The sequence below is a fragment of the Heterodontus francisci genome, chromosome 25, assembly GCF_036365525.1.
Source record: "Heterodontus francisci isolate sHetFra1 chromosome 25, sHetFra1.hap1, whole genome shotgun sequence".
NCBI lineage: Eukaryota > Metazoa > Chordata > Chondrichthyes > Heterodontiformes > Heterodontidae > Heterodontus > Heterodontus francisci.
The window spans coordinates 53,063,947-53,084,140 of record NC_090395.1 but is presented as its reverse complement, the minus strand read 5'-3'; the positions used below and the strand labels follow the sequence as shown (position 1 = coordinate 53,084,140).

At 41.8% G+C, this 20,194-nt stretch overlaps 1 protein-coding gene across 2 annotated transcripts in view; it reads right to left on the bottom strand.

Annotated features, from left to right (window-relative positions):
- Positions 1-20,194, bottom strand: part of kif21b (kinesin family member 21B) — a 168,704-nt gene that overhangs the window by 85,854 nt on the left and 62,656 nt on the right. For both annotated transcript variants that reach the window (XM_068057204.1, XM_068057205.1), the window contains exons 7-12: positions 16,447-16,562; positions 12,934-13,129; positions 12,164-12,353; positions 10,452-10,515; positions 9,318-9,539; positions 5,920-5,995 (exon numbers count right to left, since the gene is read on the bottom strand). In XM_068057204.1, the coding sequence (XP_067913305.1) occupies positions 5,920-5,995; positions 9,318-9,539; positions 10,452-10,515; positions 12,164-12,353; positions 12,934-13,129; positions 16,447-16,562 (864 nt within the window). The remainder of the gene's footprint in view (positions 1-5,919; positions 5,996-9,317; positions 9,540-10,451; positions 10,516-12,163; positions 12,354-12,933; positions 13,130-16,446; positions 16,563-20,194) is intronic.

The window sequence follows — 20,194 nt, the reverse complement described above, 5'->3', positions numbered from 1 at the left end:
AAAAGACCTCTCCTGGCTGGCTCATCACAGCCTCTCCTGTCTGCTCCCATCTCTTTCTCACAGAACTCAAAATCCACTGAAGACACATGAACCCCAAGGGAGAAAAGTCTCCTACAACGAACAAGGTTTAAGAAGAATACTGGGCCCCAATGAAAAGCCAGATCTAACTACAATCAAGGACTCTACAGTGAGCTCGAAGATCCATAACAAAAACCCTCTTCAGAGATTGCCTCAAACTTTTCCACTATCTTTCTTCTGCTCCGTTCTGTCTCTATCTGCATGCATGCCAGCATGGGTGCGTCGTGTATGCGTAGGCGTTAACCGAATTAGAGTTTAAGTTTAATAAATTTCAATCTTTCTTCTTTAAACCTAAGAAAACCTGTTTGTGCTGGTTTCTTTGCCTTATAATTGGAAAGCAGTGAACAAGGATTCACCAAGGGGGAGCTAAAAACACGGTGTTTTAAAAATTAAACCCTGTTACGGTAAGACCAAGTGAAGGCTGAGAGGGAACCTTAGACCCCTTTCTCACTGGATCGTAACAGAAAGTTGGGGGCTACTGTGCTGGATTTTACTCACAGACAAACGAGAGAAATTGGAAGTGGGAAGCCAAATTGTTCCCAATCAAAAAAAGAGCAAGATTTCAATACAGGTTTTCTTGTGGTTGTGTGCGCTTGAATCCGAATACATGTCTGCTAGTAGCTCCCCAAGCCAGGGTGAAGTAACTTGGAATAAGTTAAAAGCACTGTCTATAGAGGAGTTGAAGAAAATAGCTGAGCAGTGTGGGCTCACTGTATGTGGCAAGGCTAGGAAGTCTAAACTCCTAAGACTAGTGGCCAACCATTTTTCCTTTGAATCTGAAGATGCAGAAACAGGGTTAGAAGCAGACTCCGACAGGGTATTGTTAGCAAAGATACAACTGGAACAGAGGAAACTTGAATTTGGGGAAAGGGAAAAAGAGAGAGGCAGTAGGGGGAGAAAGGCAGAGCCTTCCAGAAGAAACGTGAAGAAAATGAAAGGCAGGAGAGGGAGAGAGAAAGAATATTCCAGAAAGAATGTGAAGAGAGAGAGCTGAAGTGGCTTGAGTTAACTAGGGGGCGACAGAGTAACCCCAGTGAAAGCATGGCCAATATAGCGGAGCGTAATTCAGGGCTGGATACAAAATTGCCAAAACTAGCTCAACTAATCCCAAATTTCAATGAGGAAGTAGAAGGTTTTTGGGTCCTTTGGGAAACTGGCAAGGCAGCTAAAATGGCTAGTTGAAACCTGGCCACGAGGTTTATTCCCTGTTGCCAGATGAGAGTTCATCAAATTATGAACTGACAAAAATTGCTCTCCTTGGGGCATATGAATTAGTATCCGAAGCCTATTGCCAAAAGTTTAGAACCCTCAAAAAGCAAGCTAATCAAACTTATCTGAAGTTTGAAAGAAGTAAGCAGCTATGAGAATCTCAGAGAAGTGATTCTGTTAGTGGAATTTAAACACTCTCTCCCACTCTCCATAAAGACCAATGTAGAGGAGCAGCAGGTTCAGACAACCCAGCAAGTGGCCATTCTGGCCGATGAGTTTGCTTTAATTTATTAGTCAGTCTCCCAAGGGAGAACCTTTCCTAATCACCCCCACAAATCAGAAAAGGATAAAAGGGTGGAAAGGTGATAGGAGCTGAAGCAGTCCTGGGAGAGAAAGGAAAGCAGGAGACACAGGGAGCCCTCCTCTAGCCAAAAAGGAAGCTGCTGTGAGTCCGAGTGAGACCCGGAGACCTGTGTGCTTCCATTGTAATAAAGCAGAGCATTTAAAAGTTGACTGCTGGAAACTAAAGGGAAAACCTGTAAGGTTGATCAAGGCACACCCATTCAGTGGAGAAGTGACCCTGATGGAAAACGCAGTAGAACAAGCTGTGGCTTTAACTGCAGTAACAGTGAGACCCAGGAAGCTTACAACTGCAAGTGCAGGAAAATTCAATAGGATTCCTGAAGGTTATCAGAGTTTTGTGTCTGAAGGGAATGTAACCCCATATCCCTCGAGTGGGGCAAGCAGGCCCTTAGTAATTCTCGGACACAGGGGCCACTAGATCCGTTTTACTGGGAAAAGACCTGACCTTTCCCCCAGAGAGTGCAGTAAACACCAGAATGGTGGTGAATGGTATTGGAGGGCAGTGTATGCCTGTACCTGCGCCTGGAGTGTGACCTAGTTTCAGGACTGGTGACCGTAGGGATTGTCCCTAGTTTGCCTGTGGACGGGGTTGACCTGCTCCTAGGTAATGATTTAAAAAAAAAATTTATTTAGAGATACAGCACTGAAACAGGCCCTTCTGCCCACCGAGTCTGTGCCGACCAACAACCACCCATTTATACTAACCCTACAGTAATCCCATATTCCCCACCTACAGTAGGGGCAATTTAAAATGGCCAATTTACCTATCACCTGCAAGTCTTTTGGCTGTGGGAGGAAACCGGAGCACCTGGTGAAAACCCACGCAGACACAGGGAGAACTTGCAAACTCCGCACAGGCAGTACCCAGAATCGAACCCGGGTCCCTGGAGCTGTGAGGCTGCAGTGCTAACCACTGCGCCGCCCCACTGGAGGGAGTGAAGGTGGTAGCTCCCACAGTGGTGAAAGAAAGACCACAGGAGGAGAGAGAGACAGGGCAGTGGCAGTAGATGGTCCCCTGCAGTTTCCCTGAATGTGTAATGAATCAGGCCATGATCAAACCAGCTCCCCCAGCCGAGACTGAATTGGCACTGCAGGCAGATAACCATGAGGTCTGTCTATCTGAGACTTTCTTTGGAAAGTTAGGAGACCCAGGGAATGAATTTTTCCGAATGGCAGGCAGTGACTAGTGGGGTACCGCAGGGATCGGTGCTAGGACCCCAGCTATTCACAATATCTATTAATGATTTAGATGAGGGAACTGAATGTAATATCTCCAAATTTGCAGATAACACAAAACTGAGTGGGAGGTGAGTTGTGAGGAGGATGCAGAGAAGCTTCAGGGTGATTTGGACAAGTTGAGTGAGTGGGCTAATGCATGGCAGATGCAGTATAATGTGGATAAATGGTAGCAAAAACAGGAGGGCAGATTATTATCTGAACGGCTACAAACTGAGAGAGGGGAATATGCAACGAGACCTGGGTGTTCTTGTACACCAGTCACTGAAGGTAAGCATGCAGGTCCAACAGGAGGTAAAAAAGGTAAATGGTATGTTGGCCTTCATAGTGAGAAGATTCATGTACAGGAGCAGGGATGTCTTGCTGCAATTATACAGGGCCTTGGTGAGGCCACACCTAGAATATTGTGTGCAGTTTTGGTCTCCTTATCTGAGGAAGGATGTTCTTGCTATAGAGGGAGTGCAGTGAAGGTTTACCAGACTGATTCCTGGGATGGTAGGACTGATGTATGAGGAGAGATCGAGTCGGTTAGGATTATATTCTCTGGGGTTCAGAAGAGTGAGGGGGGATCTCACAGAAACCTATAAAATTCTAACAGGACTTGACAGGGTAGATGTAGCAAGGATGTTCCCGATGGTAGGGGAGTCCAGAACCAGGGGTCATAGTCTAAGGATACGGGGTAAATAAACCATTCAGGACTGAGATGAGGAGAAATTTCTTCACCCAGAGAGTGGTGAGCCTGTGGAATTTGCTACCACAGAAAGCAGTTGAGGCCAAAACATTGTATGTTTTCAAGAAGGAGTTAGATATAGCTCTTGGGTTTAAAGGGATCAAAGGATATGGGGCGCAAGCGGGAACAGGTTACTGAGTTAGATGATCAGCCATGATCATAATGAATGGCAGAGCAGGCCCGAAGGGCCGAATGGCCTACTCCTGCTCCTATTTTCTATGTTGCTAATTAAATGAAATAAAAACAAGAAATGCTGGAAATACTCAGCAGATCTGGCAGCATGTGTGGAGAGAGAAGCAGAGTTAACGTTTCAGGTCAGTGAATCTTCATCAGTATTTCCAGCATTTCTTGTTTTTATTTCAGATTTCCAGCATCTGCAGTATTTTGCTTTTATTTTAATGAATTCAATGAATCTTCCCTAGCTGAGGCTCAGCGAACGGACCCAGTATTGCGAGAGTTACCACAGGCTGTCCAGTCTGAAAGTGAAGCAGAGGGAGTCCCTGATTGCTACAATTTAAAGAATGAGGTACTGATGAGGAGAGTTCTCCTCATAGACCTGAGAGCAAAGAATGCACAGTAGTTCACCAGTTAGTGGTGCTGCAGAGGTACCAGAGAGAAATATTAAGAAGGGCCCGCGAGACTACAGCGAAAGACAGTGCATAAGACAGTGGTTTGACGAGCCAAAACTCCACAAAGATGTGGTGGAGTACTGCAGGAGTTGCCACATGTGCCAGGTTGAGGGGAAACCCCAACCTACAGTGAAACCTGTACCCCTAAGTCCTGTACCGGTGTTAGGAAGACCCTCCAGCAGAGGGCTGGTTAACTATATAGGACCCCTACCGAGAACAAAAAGACAGGCAGGCACAAGGCTGGCAAAAGGTTAGACAGGGAAGGGGAAAAAGTAACCAAGAGGGCAGGTTAAAGGGAATCTGGGAGGAATCCCGGATGAAAACCCTTACTGTCCGGTCAGCCAACCCCGGAAAATGTGAAAAGTTAGACCCCACATCCTCCTACATAAATGCAGATACTAGAAACAGCCCACCAGATTGGCTACCAGCATTTACAGGAACCTGCAGAGACAAAGAAAGACCTCTAGGGGGCAGAAAAACCTTGTCAAAGTGCCACAGGGGAGGGCAATAGATTCTGCACATGTACCTGCAGGTATGAATGTCCCAGAGGACAAAGGGGAGATTAGCAAAGAATCCTCCCCCACAGTCCGAAAAAAGGGCAATTAGAAGCAACACTGCTACTAAGTAAAGATACGTTTTAGGATTTACGAATGAATGGAAATAAATGCGAGAAATGCATGGTTTTATTTTCTGTATCTTATATTTTCGCTCGCCTCTTTTAATGAAATGCGCTTTTCTCAAATCACATTTCATTCTGCTGGGTGTGGAGGTGTCATGCTGGGCTCCCACCTGCCAAGAATGGGGCATATTAAGTTCGCCACATGGACATTAAATTTCAAATTGTTGCTGGCAAGAAGGGAAGGCAAATTACAAGGGCTGCCAGACACTTGACTGGAAGATATTTACATACCAATAGGGATAAGAGAGGTTACTCCCCTTATCCATTTAACCCACAATGGATTTTGAGCACCAGACATTGAAGGCAGGTAAGTGCATTCCAGGCCCTGCTAAGATGATACAATCCACAGAGCCAAGATGTGGTCAGACCAGCTAGTCACATGACTAACCTGCTTGGCAACCTGGGGTTTTCCGAATTGTACAAACAGTTTGAACTCAGGGTGTCTGTTTGCTCCTGGACTGAAAAGACCTCTCCTGGCTGGCCCGCCACAGCCTCTCCTGTCTGCTCCCATCTCTTTCTCACGGAACTCGAAATCCACTGAAGACACATGAACCCCAAGAGAGAAAAGTCTCCTCCAACGAACAAGGTTTAAGAAGAATACTGGGCCCCAACGAAAAGCAAGATCTAACTACAATCAAGCACTCTATGGTGAGCTCAAAGATCCGTAACAAAAAACCCTCTTCAGAAACTGCCTCAAACTTTTCCACTTTATTTATTCTGCTCCACTCTGTCTCTATCTGCATATGTGTATCAGCGCTAATGTAGACTGATCCATCTGACATCCCACAGTAGGTTGTCTTAATCTTCTTGGAAAAGATCAAAAAGGGTGATTCTCATTGAGTAACCCATTTGTAGCACCAATAATCGTGCTGGTTGTACAAAAAAAAGCAGCCTCGGAATAATTATCAACAAAGGTACATGAAAACCCAGACTACTTGGATTCAGAGACTGCAGTTTGTAAAATAAATATTTTTGAATTCTTTGTCTTTCCTTACCCCTTCCACTTCATTGTCATCTGTCTCTTCCCAATTCTCTTGCTGTAGGTTTCCTCTTTGCTTCTCTTTCACTGGGCTTTAAGAGGAAATAAGTACCAGAGGGGAAAAAATCATGACAAAATGATGCTGTATCTATCCAATTCACAGGCTTTGATTATTTTCAATTCAGTGATTTTGGGTTTGTGAATGTGAGGCTTTGATGTTTTTCTAGAACAAATAATACAGCATTTTTTGTTCTGAAGCACATATAACCAGAGATAACAGCTGTCACCTCCTTATAAGCGGAGGTCAAGATTTAAAGAAACAATGCTAAATTTTAGTCCACTTGGCAACCTTTTTTTAATGTTACCATGGGCAGGGTTTGGGTTTTGGGTCAGGACTACAAGGTCAGGGTCAAATGGGGTTCCCAATCCTGCCCTGTGGGAAACAATCACCCGGCAGTGATTTCCCTTGACTTGGCCAATTAATGACCAGAGGGTGGGCTCACCATCCAATTAAGGATGGTGAGCAGGATCTTGAAGCTGGAGGGCCAATTGGATTCCCTCTAGCATGGAAGAAGGTGCAGCCTATCATGTCAGGTAAGAGAGAGAGAGAGAGACAGAACCTCCATTTGAGGCACCCTTTCAGCATTTTAAAACTTTTCAATTAAAAGATGTCCGCAGCAGCTGGTTCACCATCGGGAAGGGAGAGCCCATCCATAGGGCGACCTGTGGCCACAGCTGTGGCAAGGGAGGTGAGGAGGATCACAAAACCTACCTGGAGCCTGGCTCCGCTGGTCTGCTGCTGGGAGACCACCTCCAGGCAGCTGGCCTGTTCCAGACGCTGCAGAGGGGCCTGTTGGACAACTGGAAAATTTCAGTCAGCCTTTGATGTTTGGCCTTAATTAGGCTGTTACCTATCACAATTGGTGACCTGCCACGTGTGGTAAAGTGGTCTGGGGGTGAGATGGTGCTGGCAATTCGGCACGCCAGCCGACAACTCAAATTTTTGTGCCTCTGTACACACCACCATATGGGGGCAAAAAGTCTGCCCCATGTTAACAAATAGGTGCTAGGCAAATGTGTAGCAGTGGTTTTCAAAGTGCCAATTTTTCCAAAATATTTAGCAATAGAAAGAATGATGCTAGTAAAAAAAGAATCATTTATACAGTGTCTTTCATGACCACAGGACATCCCAAAGCAGTTCACAGTTAATGAAGCACTTTTCAAGTGTAGTCACCATTGTAATGTAGGGAAACATGGCAGCCAAATTGTGCACGGCAAATTCCCACAAACAGCAATCAGATATAGGATCAGATCATTTATTTCAGCAGCGTTAGTTAAGGGATAAATGTTGGCCAATAAGAAGAAAACTTCCCTGTTTCTCGAGTAGTGTCATGGAATCTTTAACATTTACACGAGAAGCAAAATGTGGCCTTGATACAATGTTTTATCAAATAATTGTACCACTGACAGTGCAGCACTCCCTCAAGTGTCAATCTAGATTATGTGTCAAGTCTCTTTAGTGCGGCTTGAACCCACAGCATTCTGAATCAGCCAAGGCTGACTCAGTACGTCAACAAATACTGTGACGGAAATCACACCTGCCAAATGGAAACATATTAATTTCATCGTATGAAATACTGCTGGAGAACCTTTTTACTGGACACTACAAATTACTTTTTGAAAAAGCAGGACTGAACAGCTGAAAAAAATGGTTGCACATTTACATTCTGAGATGACAAGGGCTGGCTGAGAGACAGAAAGAAATTACCCAGTCTAGCTGGAACAATGGGGGTGCTCCCTGATTCAATTAGCGAGATTGGTCTTGGCAATAGTGGTGGTCAACACCCTTTGACTTTCAAAGAGCCAGCCCCCACCCGCCACCGAGTATGTCTGATGGACTCTGAAGTCCAAAGACCCCTCTAGAAGTTGCTGTTTCAAAGAAAGAGATGGTCACATGATATACCTACTGGTAACTGAGGTTTTTGAATTGTGCCTCAGAGAAAGAAAGGGACTATAATTTTGAACTCCAAGAGGAAGATACCTCTCTCTCTCCAGCAAAGTCCCAGAGAAACCACAGTGGCAGCTTCTAGATCTCAAGACTACAGACCTTTACAGGCCATCACCAAAAGGGCAGACAAAGCCTCTCTTCGGCCTTCTGGTACCAGAGAAGCAAGCCTGAAATTGTGCACATGGCCCCAGCGAGGACTCCAAGACTTTAACTTCAATTAAAGAAATTACATTAAGGACAGTAAGGTCAGTATTTGTATTCCACTTTTTACCAACTCTACTTCAACTTCCCAATTCTTTCTTCCTCTCTGTTTCCATTTGTGTGCATGTGCCTCTCGTATGCATGTGAGCGTGGATGCATCGCGTATTTTAGTAATGTTTAACTGGTTTAGAGTGATGAGGTTAATAAACTTACATCTTTCTTGTTTAAACGCAAAAAAACCTGTCTGATTGGTTCATTTGTAGTTGTAATTAGAGTTCAGTGAGCAAGGGCTCATCGAGGTGATGAGCTACAATCACTGTGTTTAAAAAGATAAACCCTGTTACAGTCAAACCAGAGAAGGAGCAAGAGGAGAGCCTGAGACCCCTTCCTCACCTGGTCGTAACAATACTTAAAAGATCAGGGCCATAAAATTGGACACGGCCCAAAACAGATGTGGGGATGGCAATACAGGATTCCAATGCAGGCAGCACACAGACTTCATGCTGCATGCTAATTTAAATGATTGTCACGCACAGCCAGAGCTAAGTGCAATGTTGAGTGCCTGCACACTGGAGCAGGGGTGCAAAATCGTGAGTGGCTAGCATGAGTTTAGGTTAGCCTGCACTACTGAAAGCCAGTCTGCACCTGTTAAAGTTGGGGGTGCACTGTGGCTGGAACAGATGCTGGAAGTCTTTCTAAAAAATGATTTTGAAGTGGGGAGTAACCAATCATGGTTAACCATGGCAAAAGCAGACTCCAAGATTTTCTAATGCTGCACTGGTGGCCTTGGTCCAGGAGGTGGAGAGAAGTGGTGTTACACACTGACTAATGTCACAATCCACCTATTTTCAGCAGACCCTCCTTGCACACATACTAACACTACCATTAAAATGGTGTCTGGCACGGCGAACAGCAGAACTGCTTGCCTGCACCACAGATGCCACTTTGGAGGCAAAACAGCACAAAACCAGACACTATGGAGCCGAATTTCACAGCCCAGAAATCTGATGCATAATGGACTGAAATTTGATGGCTTCTCTTAGGATTCCCCTACAGGTAACTAGTGTCTAGGAACCCCAGTTTTTAAACCATTGAAGCACAATATAGTTTGTCACCTATGTGTAGCCTTTTAACTCATATTGCTGTGGAATTCATTATTCTATTAAATGCACACATTATCAATAACAATTTATGCACAAAATTACCTATTTCTTTTTCGTATCCTTTCCCGTTTCTTAAGCAGCTCTAAATCTTTTTTTGCCATTTCAACAACTTCAGAAGTATCAGATTCCAGAGAAACGGCTGGACTGGACATCGATGAACAAGGCATGGGAGACAGTCCTGCTGAATACGGAGACCTGGATGTCAGTCGAGAGACACTGCGTCGGAGGGACTCATTCATGGCTTCACTCTCCAACAGTTTAGTCCTGCAATAAAATGGTCTTTATTCATCAGAGGGCTTTGAGAATAAAATGTCAATTAAAGAAGTAAATTCTAAAAGAACAGCAAAGGCTTATAAGATATGGAAATTATCAGCATTCGCATTTAAATTAAAATAGAAAGAAGCAATTTCAATCCTTGAACATTAGGACAGGAAATTTATGCATCTAGATCAAACAAAAATCTGAAAAAAAAACTTTAGTTTCCACTTCACAGCATGAAATGGGCCCATTGGATATAACTTTTCTCTGCATGTAAAATTGATCCAAAATAGAGGTGCACAAGAGAGTGTTTATTATGTCTGAAAAATGTCAGTATCTCATTTAGCATTATTATAGTAAACATTTAAAATCATACAAAACATTTAATCTTCATTTCATGACTGATAGGTTTGTGAAAAATACAGAATCAGGATGATAAGATGTAGTTTTGTCAAACTTAGTAAACCTCCACTCGGAGAGAGATTACCCAGCTAGTAATGAAGTTAACAGCAGTTTTATTCTTTAGGTACAGATCACTGAGCACCCGATTCAGAATGGCCTGAATTATAAATTCACATAGGCATTTGTAACCAACACAGAGATTCTCATTCCATCAATCTGAGCTGGGTTTTAACAGAGGCACCAGAAGTGAAAGGACAGTGTTCTGACTTGTTGTACTTGCCAGTTTCACGAACTACATTTTGATTTTAGGAGAGTCTGGAAGACAATCAAAACTCAGAATCACTAGTCATAGTTTTGTTGGATCTCAAGCAGTAAAATGGTGAACTGTGAGAGTAGTAATGAACTTAAAGGGTGCCTTTCTGCTATTTTATTTTACTAAGCTGTGAGGGTGGAACAGGGGAAGGGGCACTCAATACCACAGACAAAAGGTGCATTGTTTAAAGCTCATGGACCAACCTGAGATCCTGTATTTCTCGGATATAATTTTGAACTAACGCACCTATTGCTTCATTGTTATCTCCTGCAGAGAAAATAGAAATGAGAAAGTGAACCATTTAGACACATAAAATAAAAAAATTCCAAGTGGAAACATTGTTTTGACAAAGATCCAAGTGCTTGCTTATTTTAGTTTTTAAGCGTAGCTACATTTACGCTACAGGGTTACCTCTAATGCTGCAGTTGTCATGAAATACAATAACTTAAACTAGCAATGCAGTTTGTACAGATAATACATTTATATGCTTTAAGTCCAAGCGATAGACACAACCAGTAACTCCCACCTTCCTAAGGAAATGCTGATGGCCACAGACAGCAGTAATAAGAACCAGTCAATCCTCCCAAATCGATCAGTAATCTGGATTAACCATTCAATAAATACAGGTAACAGTCAATCACATCGTGAGCAAACAGCTTCATTTTGAAAAGCGACTTAAAGATTACATAATAGTAGTAGAAGATAAAAGGCTACTATTTAATCATGACAATCAATTGGTAGAAATTGCTGACAAAACGATTTAAACCATCAGAAACAAAGCCCAATTCATTCAGCAAATTACTGTCATGAAACTAAATACTGAAACCATTCGCTCTGAATTGAGTCTGGGCAATTGGTCACATATTGTATTAAAAAATCTTTTAAAGGAATCCCATCATAGCCATAGATCTTAGTAGCACTTAGTTTCTGAGCTATATTACAAAGAAACAAATTAGGAGAATTCCTTAGAGGTGATAACAGGATTCTAACCTAGAAATCTTTCCCTTTGATAAATGAGAATTCCAGTTCTGATACAAGGCATCACCTAAAATTCCACTGCCATAAAACTGACAAACCCGTGGCCACTTTGTACCACAAAGAAAACCTTAAAACCTGGAACTAAGTGAATAAATACAAAAGGTATCAAACCTCCCAATGACACAGTCCAACAGGTGGTCAAAAAGGCAAGTGGTATGTTGGCCTTCATAGTGAGAAGATTCGAGTACAGGAGCAGGGATGTCTTGCTGCAATTATACAGGGCCTTGGTGAGGCCACACCTGGAATACAGTGTGCAGTTTTGGCCTCCTTAACTGAGGAAGGATGTTCTTGCTATAGAGGGAGTGTAGCGAAGGTTTACCAGACTGATTCCTGGGATGGCGGGACTGACGTATGAAGAGGGATTGAGTCGGATAGGATTATATTCACTGGAGTTCAGAAGAGTGAGGGGGGATCTATAAAAATTCTAACAGGACTTGACAGGGTAGATGCAGCAAGGATGTTCCCGATGGTAGGGGAGTCCAGAACCAGGGGTCATAGTCTAAGGATACGGGGTAAATAAACCATTCAGGACTGAGATGAGGAGAAATTTCTTCACCCAGAGAGTGGTGAGCCTGTGGAATTCACTACCACAGAAAGCAGTTGAGGCCAAAACATTGCACGTTTTCAAGAAGGAGTTAGATATGGGTTTAAAGGGATCAAAGGATATGGGGCAAAGTGAGTTGGATGATCAGCCATGATCATAATGAATGGCGGAGCAGGCTCGAAGGGCCGAATGGTCTACTCCTGCTCCTATTTTCTATGTTTCTATGACACCACAACTGAGTATACCAGCTGCTTCACTGGACAGTGGTGAGAAGTAAAACACCATCTCATCAGGAGGCTCAGCACGCATGACAAGTAATGAGTTAAATTTTACCTGCACTAGCTATTATCTGAGTGACTTCATTACTCAAGAGCTGTGTCACTCTGTTATTTAGTGCATCAATTGTTTCTTGCATGGCTTTTACTCTCATTCTCAGTGTGTCATTTTCTTTCTGTAGCATCGCATTTTCATGGCATAAGTCATTGTAACCTTCAGAGCCATCTTCACCAATGACTCGTTTCCCCTTAAAAAGACAAACAGAAATTACTTAATAACAGTGTCTTCAATAACTCTTTGAGCGGTAATGGAGATCAGAATATTTGGGTCACACAGAATTTCACAGTATATGGTAGTTTAAAATTTTATCACCATATGGCAACCCAAATAAACTTGTTAATGAAGCTGCCTCCTGGAAAAGTGTCATGATTTTTTTTCTTTTGGGCATGCTACAAAATGTCTATGCAGTTAAAATGCAGATTGTGTGTTTATTATAAAATCTTTTGCAAACAAAGTTATGGTGAACCAGAGCTCATTTTGCAAAGTAATGTATCCATCCATTAACATACTACTGTAGTCTACTGAAAAAAAAATTATCCAATGTAATTTTGTGATTTATGCCCAAAATTTTATTACATGTGTGTAAAAATCCAAAGTGTAACTCATGTTTGTGACAGAACAACATTTTGTGTGCCAATGAATCCCCAGATTAGACTGAATCCATTATGAAAAGGATTTCATCCTGTGAAGAATTCTGATTTGGATCTCTGGTGATGAAAGACACCTGGTCCACTGCTTCCCCAGGATTTATTGCTCACATTTCTTACCGTCTTGTACTCCATCAGCTCCATCTGTAGTCGAACAATCTCCGCTCGCAGGGCACTGATCTGCTGGCTGGTCTTGTCTTGATTAATCACAACTTTGTTCTTGATATTACGGGCTCTGTTTGCATATTTGAGGGTGTTGAGAGTTTCCATGAAGTCACGATCTGATGGGCTTACGCAAGCAATCATGACAGTTCGACTATAAGGAATAGAGTAATTTTTAATCCTTTAATACAAATGGGAAAGTCCAGCATCTGTGTCATAGGCTTCATTCAAATTAATAAAGAAATTGTTCTTCCCTTCTGAAAAACTGTTCTTATGAGCTTGAAAAGTCTGAACTGTTAATTTAAGGAATACAGTAAGAGTTCCATGGAAGTATATGCTACCCAATTGGATTTGAGACTTTTTACTAGGAAGAAATAAAGATGTGGTTGATGAGTTATATTTTAGAAAATTGTGCTGTATTCAATGATTACTGTAATCATAGGAATTATTAATCAGTGCACCTGTATTGCGTCAAGACCCCACGTGCCAAGAATGAGGCATATTAATTTTGTCATATGAACATTAATTTTAAACTGTTGCTGGACTGAAAAGACTGTTTAAAGAAATCACAGCAGTGGCTGGAAACATTTTGCATACTAAGAGACAGTTGCCTGGAGGGACAATAGAACGGCTCCCTGATCCAATTAACCCAAATGAACTTTGATCACCAGATATTGAATGTGTAAGAAAGCCAGCACTTCAGGGTGTCTGCTAAGATGGAGAATCCACAAATGCAGGTGTTTGTTAAAAACAACTAGTCACATGACTAACCTGCTGGCCCAGGTTTTTGGTTTTGAACTGCTCACAGCACAGTTTGGGGCAGATTGCAACTGAACTTGGAAGACAGCCTCTCTGCTGGCTAGCTCTCTCTCTCAGGAATCTCCGGATCCACTGAAGTCACTTAAACCTCGAGAGGGAAAAGACTCCTACATCGAAACAGGCTTTAAAGAATGCACTGGACCCCAAGGAAACTGCAAGACCTACCGGCAATCAAAAACTCTACACTGAACTCAAAGGACCGTAAATAAATCCCAGCTATTGCCTCAAACTTTTCCCCTTTATTTATTATTTTAGAGATACAGCACTAAAACAGGCCCTTCGGCCCACCGAGTCTGTGCCGACCAATAACCACCCATTTATACTAACCCTGCAGCAATCCCATATTCCCTACCACCTACCTACACTAGGGGCAATTTACAATGGCCAATTTACCTAACACCTGCAAGTCTTTGGCTGTGGGAGGAAACTGGAGCACCCGGCGAAAACCCACGCGGTCACAGGGAGAACTTGCAAACTCCGCACAGGCAGTACCCAGAATTGAACCCGGGTCCCTGGAGCTGTGAGGCTGCGGTGCTAACCACTGCGCCACTGTGCCGCCCAAATTCTTTCTATTCTATTTTTTCTACTTTTCTGTCTCTATCTGAGTGTGTGTTCATCGCATATGCATGTCAGTGTGGTCGCGTCGCGTATTCGTAGTCGTTAACCGAACTAAAGTTTAAAGTTAATAAACTTCCACCTTTCTTGTTTAAATCTAAGAAAACCTGTCTGGTTGATTTCTTTGCCTTACAATTCGAGAACAGTGAACAAGGATTTACTGAAGGGGGAGCTAAAAACAGTGTTTAAAAAAAGACCCGGTTATGGTTACACCAAAGGCTGAGAGGGAACCCCGAGACCCTTTCTCACCTGGTGGTATCAATTGGTAAAAGAAAACACTAGTTATTTCCATTACAGAACACATTTCAATAACAATACTACTACCAATTTCCTGGACTTCATCCTGCTCCTTTTCTTTGAGCTTCACTCTGCTTCTTCATTGATCTGATAAATTCCACTTTTCCCCGGGTTCTGGGCCAAACTTCACTTCCCTGATTACTCACTGACCGAAAGCTCCTTCAGGAACTTCTTATCCATAATCTGGTTCTCCAATAGCTCTTGGATCAATTTCTGTATCTCCAACAGTTGCAGGATCAAAAAGCACTCCTGACACTTACAAATTTCACTTCTCTGTAGCATAATGTCTTGAGGTTTTATACTCAAGACACCTCCAGACTCTTGGAGTAATGACTGCTTATGTCCTTTTGCCAAGTCCCTACTCTAAGAATCTTCCTCATCATGCCTACTCTGGTTGATATATTCCAATATCTTCCACTGTGTCCATTTGGCTTGCACTATGGATCAGGATTCCCAAACCCTCTTTTCAGCCACATCTTGGCCTTGCTCTGCTTTGCCCACCTCTTCATTGCATTCTGCTATGCTCCTCTCCTATGCGCATCTCATTCTTCAGCACCAAGCCTCCTTAACCTGTTTCCTCTTTCAGCAATTATTCCCCAACTTACTTTCTCTTTGCTCCCAGGTTCATGCATCTCACCCTGCACTTTTCTTGGCACCTCATACTTTTCTTTTGTCCTACCACCCATCGTGGCACCTGTCACTTGTTTGTTCACATCAACTGTCTTACTCTCTGTTCCTGATCACCAACTCAATCAGCTCACTCAGTGGGGTTAAATTTCTCTAACCTGTTTCCTTTATTTCTTCTGCCCTCCTTCCCGAAACCTGCTGAATAATCAATCAACACTTTCCTGCTCCGTAACGCCTTCCACAATGTCTTCTCCCTCACAAATAAGACCCAAGCCATCAATAAAGGCAGTGCATTTGAATTCATTAATATTCTAGCCCTGATATAATCTCAGTGAGTTCTCCTGACCTAGCTGCATATTCCAGCACTTGCACTGCTCAAACTGCCCAGTTGATGATGCATCTTATCTTGAAGTCCAAGCTCAGCTTTTTATCCATTTCTTTGGCACATTCTCCTCCTTCAAGCAACTCTATCTTTTCCATTCATCCTGCGTCTCACTTGAAAACATCCTCCCAAACCCTATAGTTACTTCTTGAACAAGGCCTCCTATACTAGCCTTATTGATTTCAACTTATATCTAAACTCTCCTAAGCTGCTCTCCTGCCCTCACTCACTCCACAAACTATACCAACCATACTTATCCTTTCAATCATGCTATTTCATGCAGTATCTCCATCTCTGAGGTATCAATCATCAATAAGACTATCTGCAACCACTTGGTCACCTTCCTTACAACTCACACCTCCTACTTTTCTTCAGTCTCCCTACTCGTACCCTCTTCTGGAAAAGTTTCTCCACACTGCTCCCTCACCTTTGTCTTCAACAGCCTCATTTTGAACAAGTTAGTTCCTCACAATACCTGATTCCTGAAGTTCCCATAAATTTCCCTTTGAAGTATGTGGCGGGGAGTGTAACAATATTCAGGTGTTAGCAGATGTGCAATTCCCCCTAATTTATATGTTGCCTGGAAGAGAGTTTTTAAGATACTTTGTTGACTATTTCTTTGAAAACCAAATACGATTATTTGTTTTTTCCTGTAAATCACATCTCATAGATGATGTAAACAAGACAGATCAATATTTCCTTTACGATATAGACCTCTTGCTCTCTTCTACCTGTTTCCACCCAGTGAGTCTTGAAGAAGCCTGGTCAGTTTAGAGTCTCTGTACGGCACATGATGGTTTTTCTTGCTTTGGTCTCCCAATGCACTGATGACATTTCCCAGTGACAGCTTCAGTCAAGATCAAACGGAAAAACAAGAGGCACATTAATTGAAAAGACAATTGCTTTTTATTCTCAGAGTTAATTTAAGCTTATGATTTGATCAATTCCACACATCACCAAGGTGATTTCTTCAACTAAGATTTGAATAGCCGAGATCTGTTATATCGATGTTATTTTATGCAGCATCTCCATCTCTGAGGTATCAATCACCAATAAGACTACCTGCGACCACTTTGTCACCTTCCTACACCTCCTACCTTTCTCCTGTCTCTAAGGCCCCTTAGACAGCACCTTCCAAACCCCCAACCTCTACCACCTAGAAGGACAAGGGCAGCAGATACATGGGAACACCATCACCTGCAAGTTCCCCTCCAAGTCACACACCATCCTGATTTGGAACTATATCACTGTTCCTTCACTGTCGCTTGATCAAAATCCTGAAACTCCCTTCCCAACAGCACTGTGGGTGTATCCACCCCACATGGACTGCAGCGGTTCAAGAAGGCAGCTCACCATCATTTCTCAAGGGCAATTAGGGATGGGCAATAAATGCTGTCTGAGCCAGCAGTGCCCACATCCCATGAACAAATAAAAAAAACGTCCAGGAACTCAATGATAAAATATATTTCTACGAAGTACATTCTCGGAAGAGAACGATATGCACTATATTTTGACACAGTAGTGACAAAATATAAAAGTACAGTACTCAGAATTCTGTAATAACACTAAATAACAATCAGAAAAGAGCTGCTTTAACAAAGTACCACTGGGTGGTACTATTCACAGCTGCTGAATATTACAGCGCTGAATGACAACATTTAGAAAATTGGCAAATTTCTAAAGTAACAACAGAAGTGGGAGACAAGGTTAAAATAGAGATTTGATGAGGAGGCATGATGTACGATTTATATCCCATGAGACCATTAAACTGATAATGGACAAGCTATGAAATATTGAAGTAAACCTAAGTAATATCCATTTCAGTAATGTATGTGTCACATCTAGGACAGGACTTTTCAGTTGGAAACATTTTCTTCCACAATACAGCCACATGACAAAATGTTTCACATTTTACATTTGATCGAGGAACATCACCCTCACTTTATGTCCTTTATTTATCTTTGCCCCAACCCATCATTTTTCAATAGATCCAGCCACTGGGCTTTTACACAAGTCAGCATCAGTTGAGGGTAGAGTTCACAGTGCAGGATAATCTGCATTATTATTTTACTGCCCCCTTCCTAAATGATGAAGCAATCTGCTACTAGAAAGCACTCCATTTTGTTGTCAAGTTTGAGTACCATTAAAGCCTCATTTTAATGCAGGAATACTTGAAATCAGAGTGCAGTGAGTTTTGTACAACCAGAATTACCAACTTTCACCAGCACTTAATTTTCATAGGAAATGAAATAATTTGCATTTTTACATAGCAGCTTTCATGTTCTTGGGACATTTCACAATCGGTTAATTACATTTTTGACATGATAAGTTTATTGACAAACACCACAGCCACTGAATATTCTTTGAAAATGTGCAGGTTTTATATCTTTTATATATGCATTTATATGTATATATATTAGGTATATATAATATTTAAAAAATAAAAGTATACAAAAGTTATTGAAAACTATTGTTCATTACAACTCTCCAACGCCTTCCATAACTTTCTACTGATTTAACCTTCCTTTCTATATTAAAAAAAAATGCAATCTTGGAATAAGTGAGTATGGTTGTTTGGAAGTATCGCCCTGCACAATCGTATGAGAACCCACATTTTTTTAAAATTCTTTCATGGGATGTGGACATCACAGGCTAGGCCAGCATTTGTTGCCCATCCCTAATTGCCCTTGACAACTGAGTGGCTTGCTAGGCCATTTCAGAGGGCAGTTATAATAGTCAACCATCTTGTTGTGGGTCTGAAGTCACATGTAGGCCAGATCAGGTAAAGATGGCAGATTTCCTTCCCTAAAGGACATTAGTGAACCTGATGGGTAAAAGTATGGTTAAAAGTACAGAGGGCACTTCACATGTACGGACAAACACAAAGTAACAACGTAAAGTTAAAGAGGGAGGGTGTCAGTTTTAATCCTCAAACTACATCCGCAATTCCCTGTTGGAACCCAGATGCATGCAAGTTTGATTTATATAGCTACTTTTACATTGGCAGGTTTGAGAAGGTGCTCGAGTGGTCTGTTGGAGACTTTATAATGCTGTTGTCAAAAACTACTTTGAGTGAACTTCTGTACCAGGGCTGGGGGATGGAGAATGGATATATGCACACATGCAAATACAGAGTTCTGTAATGGTGGCAGGATGACTCAGGGCTGTGGACTGTTCACGGTAAAGTGAACATTTCACTAGATCTGAACTGCCCTTTGCAGCCATCTACATCAAATCAGCAGTGCAGCATAACCACAGTCTAAATCAAGCAGTAGATTGGTACGGAACCAGTCTATAAATATGCACTAAAAAAAGTGTCAAATAACAACTAGCTACAATAATATCCATTTGCACTCTTGACGGGACTACCACTAAAGAGAGTTGGCTGGGGTGAACGAGAGAGTGAAGTTATTGTTGCTGTGTCTCCAGTTGAATGGTGTTTACCAATTCTGCAAATGAATCAAAATCCTTTGACAGGTTTTCAGGGAATTGTTTAGTCTGGGAACGTAGGCTGGGGGTCACATGACACTTCAGATGTTCAAAATTATGACATCCTAAGTGCTCCATGGATAATGAAAAATTTAGCCAGTCAAAGGCTTCTTAAAGTGCTTTAAAATGGATGCATTAGACAACATATAAAATATCACCAAGCCTTCATGCCATGAATTATTACATTCTTTCGCAATGCTGTATTTGCTGTGTACGTTGTAAAACTGAAGTAATTTAAATAACACATACACACACACAGAACCTAGAACAATGAATACATCACAGCAACTGCAAATGACAAGATTTAAAATTTAAAGCTTTAATGCTGCAGCCAATCATGGATAGGAATGTTAAAATATGTAAATTCTGAACTACATTCTTACACATACTCTTCATTTGAGAATTTAGGGAACCACTGCCCATCAAGAAACACCTGGAAATACAATGTTCTGAGAGTTTTTACTGAGCTACTCTTGTTTATAAGTTCCTGAATTTTGTATTCTACTGCTGAATACAAATATTATTTCACGTATTTGCATAGGCAATGAATCATAATTGGAAACTTGAGTATTGATCATTAGTGAGGTTATGTAAAACTATCCTTTAAATGAGTGTGAAACACCCAAACCTAAATCACGATAGAGCATAACTTAATTACAATGAAGATATCTAGCTCAAAAATACATTGCAAGAGTAATGGTTAGAAAAGGTAATATTATAAGCTTTTTTTCCCTTTCAACACATCAGCATTTACCTTACCATTGAAAGTAAACCAATGATGCTCATGTGGGGATTAGTTGGTTCTCCTATTTTCTCCCCAAACCCTAACTCTACTTTCTTCTCTTGGATATCCCAATGGAGACTGGCAAACTTGGATACACCAATGTCTGCTGCATATCAATTGATACTTGGCTATCCTAGATTGAAGTCCAAATTTATCTTTTGTTATTTATTAATGTTATCACTTCCTTTGAGGGATTGTTTCTCAGT